We start from the raw sequence: 9,835 nt of genomic DNA, 5'->3' as shown, positions 1-9,835 counted from the left end.
TTACGTTGCCCATAGAGATCATCCAGCACGACCACCGCAGTGGATGGTCCAAATAAGACCAGTGTTTTTATAAGGTATCCGTATCGGTTAGGGCGGGAAGTCGTCGAGCGGATCTCTGAATAAACAATTGGTGTTAGAAGTCTTTGAACCTTTCACCGCTTGAGGTCAGTTGAACGCTGTTAGTGCCAGGAGTTCACGTACTTGGTACCACTTTTATATGCAAGACGAGGCTCGGCAATGTGAATAGGGGGACGTGAACAAGCTACAGTAACAACCATAATCTTCAGCACTAATTCTGTCAGCCCTGACTTTTGTCCTGCGCACCAAAATGAGCCGTGAAGATGCACGCCAAATATGGCCCCTTGAAAGAGCACCAGAACAGAGCACCACTGCTAAAGAAAGAAAACGTAACGACACATTTTATAACACATGTAATCTCCGTCTTCTCTTCATGCGGAAGTTCTTGGCGTCGATCTTGTGGACGTCAGTGAGTTTCACTGACATGCTGGTGCCCACCACCGCTTCCATCTCCAGGAGGAGAATGTGGTTTTCATTGGGGTGGCGTCGCAAAAGATATCCCGGAATGTAGAGGGTCACCTACGCAGAAAAGAGCATGCGATGAAAAGTACAGTCAAGGAACACACAAACACGCACAGAGAGAGAGAGAGGTGTAGAATATCACGTGTGCCCATTTGACGATTCATAATTCGCCCACAATACGCGTGCCCCCACAAAGAGGCCAAAAAGAGCCACAAACTGGCGTCTAATCCACTTTCTCCACAAATCCGAAGGTATCATTCGATTGGCTCACTGCGTGTTACCCGAAAGGGGCAACCTTGCGAACCGTCCTGGCGGTTGTCGTGGAAAGTAGAGCACATCCCAATGAAGGCTCCCGAGAGACGACAGCATGTTTTCTGTGGTGTGTATTCCTGTGTGACTACCGGAATTGCAAGGCAAGAGGGTCTGCGCACACCTCTTTCTCCAATACTTTCACTTTTCCCTGCCCTTGGAGCACCGAGCACATTGCCCAAAACGAGATTCTCCTCCCTCAGTACTTGCTATCCCGTGGTGCTCGTTTATCAGCAGATCCATTACTGCATGGCTCTGCTGTTGATCTCCCAGTACACCGTGCTGAAAGGGCATCGCGTTTTCCTAGTTCGCAAGAGACTACATCTTTTTCTCACGGAAACAGGTTTTAGTGTCCCATCCTACCTGAGGGCCCACACCTGGCCAGTAGCGTCCCAAGTTGAAGCCGTTGACGAAAGCAACTCCTTTTGTCCAGCCCGTAGGGTCCAGGAACGTGTCGACTGGTTCTTGGCCTTCTTGAAGACTGAAGCGGCCAATGAAGAAACCGGGCGCCCTGCAGCTCTGCACCCACTTTCGCTCAGGATTGTTGACGAACTTGAAGAGTTCGGTTATCTGAGAGTCCTTCGTGATGGGGACAGCTTCCATCAGCCAGTGGGTCAGAAGCTGATCGTCAAGAGTAACATTGGACAGAATCCCCTGGAGAAGAGCGTGAATATCAAGCTTGTATAGCAGCAAGCCAAGCACATGTGTGCTTGCTTGTTATCATCGGTGTTACGTCCGTAATCTCTTTCAAGGCATGGCGGTTAGACTACGTGTTCGCACACTGCCATTGTCGGGAACTGATGACAGTGTCTCAAAATGAATAGGTTCCGCTGCTCAGAATGAAGATATAACTTAACACGGGACAGTGTACTGCACATGCAATTTCCTTATTCTGAAGTTTTACGTTATCGGATATGGTACGATTCATCCTAACTATGTCAGATTATGAAATCTGAAATAAATTTGAGACAACTGCAGATCGTTGCGTTACATGATCGAAAGCAGCGACAGCGAAGAACATGGGACTCCGCCATATTAGTTGGGATACTTGGGGACACAAGTCCAGATACTTGGAGTTACAGCATACGATCTTGCTTACTTGCATAGAAGAGTAGAAACTCCAGCGAACCAGCAAGGGAATATGAAGGGAAATGCCTCAGGACGAGAGCCACCGCTTATTTGGAACAGGGACTGTTTTTCTTCTGGGCACCGTCCTCATCATTGGCATGATGGGACGGCGTGTCAAAGGTTCATGGGAATTGTAGGTCCACAGCCCGGAGGAAGGAAATGTCCATTCAGTCTTTCCCGACAGAGGTGAACGGGCCGCGGAATTACGTGAATGGAATACATCTTTGTACCAGACCGGCTACAAAAATGCGAACTTCACAACGAATGGCCCTTCATTGTGGACTTCGCATATTGCTTATACTTCGTATGTGCTTAGTTACAGTATGGTAACTCACCTTTAGTTCGCCCAACCTTTCACCGAAATTAATCCTCCCTGCATTTTCCACAATGATGGTGAGCGTGTCCCCTTTGGACACGGAAATCATGGCAGGCAGGTTATTTACAGAATCCACGATAACAGTCGAGCTTCCGTAGATGATATAAGCGCGGTCGCTAAACTCAGGGATGATGAGCCTCGACGGTCGGCCCACTGCGAACGGAACCACGGTGGTGTAAATGACATATCCGTAGTTCTGTCCCATTGCTTCGAATCCCATTGGATTAATGGCCGTGGCAGAGTTCAGCATATCCAGCTTTCTGAAGTGATCCATAACGCTGGTCAGAGAAGGTCCACATGTTATTTCTACACTTCCGTAGTTCAGCTTGGGAGCTGGAAATGGTAAATCTGGTGCGACGAGACGGCGAGTGTTGTACCTGTGGATGAATGCCTTTTTGAGCGAATGTGATTAGCAGTGACTCATAAAAAGCTTCCTAAAAGCTGTCGGTTACTAACCTTGAAATGACATTCATGATGTCAAAGTATAGCCCCCTTGGGTCCCCTGCTTCAGAGAGTGGGGCCCCGTAATCATAACTGGTGGGCTGGGCCGGAGGGTTAGCACCGTTGCTAAACCCAAAGTTGGTGCCACCGTGAAACATGTAGAAAGTGACAGATCCGTTTCGCTTCAGTATGTGTTCGAGTGTCTTGACAATTCTACCGTCGTTGGTGTGGACGTGCTCTTCACCCCAATGATCTAACCAGCCGGAGTAGAACTCACTAACTACAAACGGTCCTTTCCCCCTGTTGGCTGCTCGAGCCTGCCGCAATGCACTTTCCACGTCATGGTCGTGTCCGAAGTCTACAGTAGCCAGAGCCCCGCTCACGGTTCCGCATTTAAGCAGGTGCTTGCTTGCTCCGTCAGTCGTAAATAGCGGCACATGGGGCCCAAGGTGATCCTTGAGTACACCTACTAGGTGCTTCATGTAGGCAGAGTCGCACGCCGGAAAACTTCCATACTCGTTCTCAACCTGAACCATGGCAATGGGCCCCCCGTTGGAATAGAGTAATGGGACAACAAGTGGGAGCAGGACGTCGAACCATTTGTCAACGGCATCGGTGTAAGACTTGTGGGAACTCCGAAGTGTCCTCCCTGAGTTGCTCTGTAGGAGCCAGTAGGGCAATCCGCCGTTGTCACGTTCAGCACAGATATAAGGACCTGGGCGAAGTATGACCAGAAGGTCGAGGGAATGCGCAGCTTTGATGAAGGTCTCGATGTCGTACATGTCGGCGAAGTTGTAATTACCGGGCTCCGGTTCGTGGCCACTCCATTCGACGTATGTCTCGATGGCGTTTAGGCCTGCGGCTTTCATCTTAGTCAAGCGGTCTTCCCAATATGGTTTCGGCACACGGAAGTAGTGTATGGCGCCCGCGATGAAGCGGAAAGGCTCACCGTCCTTAAGGAATATATTTCGTTCATAGTCGATGGTGAAACTTCGTGCTAGGAAGAAAAGATAGACTCGGTGAGCGTATATGATAAGGCACGGGGGATAAGTAGGAATCTATAGAGTAGAATGCTGCTCATGCTAGTCCCACGTCTATTCTGGGCATTGTCTTCACGGTGACTAAGCGTTTGCTGACGTGGTGCTCGTCCTCGTCTAGACAACGCATTCGCTGGCGTCGAAGCTTACCCTTTTTCACGGGTTCGACCACTAGGCTTGTTTTGGGTGCCACTGTCGTCCGAGAACGTCTGGGGAGTGATATGATGACCTTCTCTTTGGTTGACTCCTCAGCAGGCTGCGTGGAATGCGCTGGCTTGAAGCGCTCCCAACTGCTTTCTATGGCAGGGGAAAATTTTGGCACTGACCACCTCCAGTAAAGACAGGTGCAACACATGCCAAAGATTAGCACCAGGAAGAAGCGTCGTTGGCCTGCTCTCCTGGTGCTTCGAGTAAAGCGTTTCATCTTGTCTAATTGGAAGGAACGCCGGAATGCGATCAGATCTCGCGCGTCATCGTACTTTTACTTTTGGGTGGTGATGGTGATGGTGATGGCTATGGTTGGTGTTGCCGACATCTTCTAATCAATCACATCACGTGTGACGTTGGTCGATTGAATCGTTGGTGGCGCGACGTGCCGAGCGATTTGCCGACCGGCATGGCGGCATGTTACTCAAGGCCGGGGGTGGTGGTGGTGGTGGTGGGGGGGGGGACGGATCATGCCTTTTGGGACAACTTCACAGGGAACTGTGCCGACATTTGCATGCCTCTGAGCATCTGAGGAAAACCCAGGGAAGACGACCCGACAGCACAGCCGGTTCAGGGATTCAAACTCGGGTAACCGCTGAGTACGCGCTTCCACGAATTTTCGGAAGAACCCGCAAAACTTCAGCGTTTCGGATTCTCCGAGTGTATAGGTTGGCTCTGGCGTCTGACTCCTAGCGATAGCGCGCGTCTGCGCGCGATGAGACGGAAATCGACCTTGGAGGAGCAATGTTGCCAGACGCAAAGGCAGATTTCGGACCCTATGACGTCCTATTTCTCAGGAATAGAAAGTAATTATTACCGATACTTCCGCGCGTCGCAAAAGAAAAGCAGTATTCTGGTCGAATATAGCCCGATACACGTAGATTCCAACGAAATAAATTCCGTAGGGTCTTGACGACTCAAGACCTATGCAGAGACGCACTTTTATAATATTACTTTTTTATTTAAAGATTCGACTAGTCAATAACGGAGAAAGTTGCAAAACTGTCAAAAGCGTTCCCTATAGAGTATAATCGTTGGGCATGAGACTTGAGACAATTGATGTTGTGAGGCTGGAACACACAGAAAGGACAAATACATACAAAGCCTCAACTGCCTAAGAAATTAATGATTATCATAATTCTTCATCTTCATCTTTCATCATAATCGTTGGGCATTCTCAGTACAATTGCAAGGCTATGCACATTTTCCGTTGAAACCAACGCCACGGTTAAGCGATTGTTTCAGGTGGCTGGTCGCTTTAATTAATGCAAGATTCAAGAGTTGCTTTGTGCATTTCAGTAGCGCCGTTTTCCAGTACGAATCAGACATTGAGCTATGCGCTCGCGCATTTTTTGAGAACGCCGAGGCAATCTGCTCAGTGTATACAAACTAAGAAGAACTCCTTGCCACGCGGTTTGTTCCCTGCTCATGCAGTAGCCCAGTGTCTTCTCAGCCTCAGCCGCAGTGGGGCCCAGTTCGATAGTAAAGATACCGCAGTCACCGAGAACACTCCGGTCTTATAAAACGGAGTGACCATTCCAGAAGCGATACGACAATTCGGTAATACGGCAATACCGTTTTAGGCCTTTCGAACTGTGTACTAGTAGACAGCAAAAAAACTAAAAAATATCATATTTTATTCTTAATTAGTTTTTGCTGTCCACTATAGAGAGGAATCTCAGGGGGTAAATCGATCGATAGAAAATCGTGTTTATAAGTAAAGCTGTTTCCATAGCTAAGAGGCACAGAACAGAAAACGCCAATGTACAACGCTCGCTAAGTATAGTGAAATAATATTAGTGCGACTTTCGTTCGCATTTTGAGAAAACACCAGTTTACAAGCCGGCTCGACCGTGAACAGCTGGAGAGAACGCGCACCGCTGGTCGTTGGTGTCCGGTGATGGTATGTGTTGGCCCTGCTGACGTCCCTGTTTAGCCAGACGATATGTTAAGATGGAATCAACAGGCGAGTTTAGCAAAGGCAAGACAAATGTTTTTAGGGCTTTAGGTTGGTAATTATGAGTTCACGTATTGTCATATATTGCGATTGTGTGATTGTCATGTATTGTAATGTTCATGTTGTGTATTGTCATGCATCTTATTGTTCATGGATGATGGTGACTCGTCCACGTTGCCCAACGAACTCCACCGCGTTTCGTGGCGCCCGTCGCTTTTAGGCATTGGGTGCGTTAGGTTCGTGCTCCGGGAACATTTCCTCTTTCAGGGGATCACTTAACACCTCCAAAGTGACTTCCGGTGAACGTTCCCGGGTGTACCCTGCGCACCCCTTCTTCGGTGCTGGGGAGCCAGGGAACGCTGGGGAAGAGCGGGGCCAGTTCCGGAGCGTGAAGCATGTTCCGGTGTACTGCCTTTCGAAATGGCGCAACCGTTGCAACCACTGATCTCTATGTATAAAGGCTGGATCGCGCATGGGAGAGGGGCTCGTGGAGGAGAGGCAAATTTGTTGCATTCGGGCCGCCATGTTGGAGGGCCCACTGGCGCCGGCTGCTCCCATAGGAAACAATAGCAAGCGGTTTGATTTGGAGTATTTATTGCGGTTTAAACTCGCATGACATGCCCTTTAGTTTAAAGGAAATTTTAAAATATACGGGCAGCCCCGCTTGAACTAAATGCAGACGACAGAATGAGTTGGGCACACCAATATGGCGGCCGGTGACCACGCTTTGGAGCACCCTATGCGCGATCCAGCCTATACTATAGAGATCAGTGGTTGCAACCGCCCATGCTGTTTGTGTTTCCGGAATCATCGGATGTCGGCGGTAAATAGTTATAATATTATAGAGGACTGCTATGGTCTACTGCTATGTTTACTTAAAAGCAGACGACAGAAGAAAGCTCGATAGGTGGGATATGGCACTCGGGAGCCTGCCTAACGCGCCCATTGCTGCCACGATGATGATGATGATGGGTCTGCGGAGGTGATGGTGATGACGCTGCTGCTCACAAACTGATCAAATGATCAACTGCGTTGCTAGGGGTTATTGGGATCTCACCGAAGTGGAAAGGGGGATGGCTGGAAAAGCGCCACGAAGATATGGAGCAAGGTTATGTACTTGCTTTTCGTAAGCAATATCACTGCATGTCTCAAACGGGACCGCAGAAGTAGTCTGCTAGAATACTTTGCCTATCTCTATGAGTATTAAGGTATCGGTCCGTAGGTCACCAGACCATACTTCTCCACCCTTCCAAAGTACGCCGCCGTCAGTTCTTCCTTCCATCGTTACCACCGCCGCCCTTCCCGTGGTGAATGCGGCTGAGTAACATTGGGATGCAGATGACGGCTATTATTTGCTTTCCCAAAATACGGGAATACATACTAGTTGTCAACCGTAAAAAATAAATAATAAAAAAGCTCAAACCACATATAAGAATTTCATGGCACATAACGACACACCACAAAATTATCATTATGAAAGGCCACGGTAACAATATAATTTTATAAAAATAAACATGTTATAAATCAGCATGCTGCCATCACATGTATACCGGCCACACACACCCTATTTCATATCATAGAATAACATCGTCATTCATATGAATACTCGATATGTAAAATAGACTGCAAGGAATTTTATTTTACCCGTCATCTTATGCTCTTACTACAATTTTTCTTTACATTTAACAACTTCCGTTTACATTTTACATATTTCAAAATTTTACGTATTTTTGCATACAGCATTTTTTGTTTGTTTAATGATCTGATTGATAACTGCGCTCGCTGACGTGGTTGTCCTAACGTCCTACTGAAAACTGTTTTCAAGCAGAATTTTAATGAAAAACCAATGAAGTAATAGAGAAAATATACCAATATACTTCTTAAATGTAATTTATCTACCATGCTGTTCATCGACTACAGGAAACACATCGACTCTCCATTCTGAACTCTTTCCATAAAACTAAGAAGCAATCACAAGCAAATCCGATTACTTCTAAACTTATAATGAAAGAGTTCCTGCCTGAACCCTTTAAATCCAGAGCAATGTAAAAAAAAAAATAAGAAAAACAAGAAAACACAGCAGAAAGTTTTAAATTAATGGGACCGGGGTCCGCTGGCCAATCGGGCTTTGCTCGTATACTACGGAAGCGCCAATTTTAAAAAGAAACGAACAAACGTGGTTGGTAGATTCGAAGGATTCGATTCGCCGTTTTGGATTCGAGGATTCGTGGATTAGGTTAGCCCGTCTGTTCATCCTTCAGAACGAAAGATCCAATTCGACCCTACGCTAAAACGCATGTGGATGCATAAAAAAAAAAGAAAGCAAAAGAAAATAGAAAGAAAAGGCTGTAAACTTGTGAACAGTATTACTGACATAGTACTATACTCATTGGACTGCATTCTCATCTCTTAACACAACGCACAATAGCGTGGAGTGCAAAGAGCCCCAATCGAATAGTCTGCGTGCGTTCGATTTGTGTACAATACGAAAACAAGATATTATACAAAAGAAAGGGGAAGGAGGAAAGAGTGAGAGATAGCGAGAGATAGAGAGAGAGACAGAGAGAGAGAGAGAGAGAGAGACGGAGTTGAAAAGAAAAAAATGCGTGATGTGCGAGTAAAGTCTAACAGAACCCTTTACTGTACTGTCAGTTTGTTAGCGGACCCTTTCAACGGCCGTCCCATGTCACGTCAGCCTTTTCAGACTCCCACGAATGCATTGGGCCGCACAATAAAGCCTTCAATGACATATTCCTTCTCGTGCACTCAAATAAACGCAAAAGAGATAGTGTGAGCAATGTACATATATTTTTTTTACCCGCCTCCATTTACCGCCCTCCCCCACACTCTGTACCGGTCTCCATCCGCGCGAGGGTTCAGAATCCGCCACGACATATATAACCCCGGTGCGACTGTTGATGTCGTCGCGCGGTTGAGTCGGTAAGAGCTGGCAAGGTGGTATTTCGTAAGAAGAGCTACCCTTATCTCCCCTCTCTTTCTCTCTCTCACCCACAGTTAAAGCAAAACAAACAAACAAAAGAGTGCAGCAGTACTTTCCTCAGACTCTGCCCAAGCAGCACAATGTCCTGAAAGTCAAGTGCAATAGGGGTGGACGGTATGTGTCTTATCAAAGTTCTTTAGTTTCACGAGTCTGTTCAATGCCTTCCACCTACCCGTCCACCCCTATTGCACTCGACTTTCAGTACATTGTGCTGCTTGGGTGGGCTCTGTCTCATTTAGTTCCAATTGCAAGCCATCTGCATGGAGCGAAGGTGCGTTTATCAGATCTCTTTCTTTTCTATACCTATTCTCCTTTTATTTTTATTTTTGCCATAGCGCAACACAATCTATTCCTTCTATTAACTATGCTGTCTTCCGCTCCAATCTTCCAACGTAACCTTGCTATTCGTGGAGGTTAATTAAATTGATTGATCGACATAAAGAGAGAGAGAGAGAGAGAAGCCATTCAAACGGAGAGGTGTTCGATTAAGCCGGTTTCTCTGCTTTGGGCTTTTTTTTTTCTCTTCTTGCAGTACTATTTTTATCTCTTCCCTTCTTCCTCAGTTGGTTCTTTGTCTGTGAAAACAAAATTCTTCCAAACAGTAGATATTGGCAGGCCGCGAAGTTCCTGCGTTGAAAAGTTGAGCAACGTAGGAACGTTATATCCGAATAAACGTATCCAAAAAGCAAAGTCTCTGCGGTAGCACAGAAGCAGTATCCATGTACGCTCTGGCTGTCACATGCGACAGCGGGGTCAATATAGTTCCGCTTCCGCGATATCGCGTAATTAAGCACCTCATATTGAGAGGAAGAACAAGAAAAACCGGTCCATGACCTTCG

At 46.9% G+C, this 9,835-nt stretch overlaps 1 protein-coding gene across 1 annotated transcript; it reads right to left on the bottom strand.

Moving 5' to 3' along the window:
- Nucleotides 1–401: 401 nt before the first annotated feature.
- On the bottom strand, nucleotides 402–4,323 carry LOC135392721 (beta-galactosidase-like). The gene is made up of 5 exons (XM_064623442.1): nucleotides 3,982–4,323; nucleotides 2,810–3,791; nucleotides 2,313–2,730; nucleotides 1,213–1,503; nucleotides 402–597 (listed from the first exon to the last, which is right to left on the bottom strand). The coding sequence occupies exons 1-5, from the start codon at nucleotides 4,253–4,255 to the stop codon at nucleotides 421–423; spliced, it is 2,142 nt and encodes a 713-aa protein (XP_064479512.1). The 5' UTR covers nucleotides 4,256–4,323; the 3' UTR covers nucleotides 402–420.
- Between the last annotated feature and the right edge of the window lie 5,512 nt (nucleotides 4,324–9,835).

This window comes from Ornithodoros turicata, chromosome 4 (assembly GCF_037126465.1).
Source record: "Ornithodoros turicata isolate Travis chromosome 4, ASM3712646v1, whole genome shotgun sequence".
Classification (NCBI taxonomy): Eukaryota; Metazoa; Arthropoda; class Arachnida; order Ixodida; family Argasidae; genus Ornithodoros; species Ornithodoros turicata.
The sequence above is the reverse complement of the archived record's forward strand: the minus strand, read 5'-3'. Positions and strand labels throughout refer to the sequence as shown.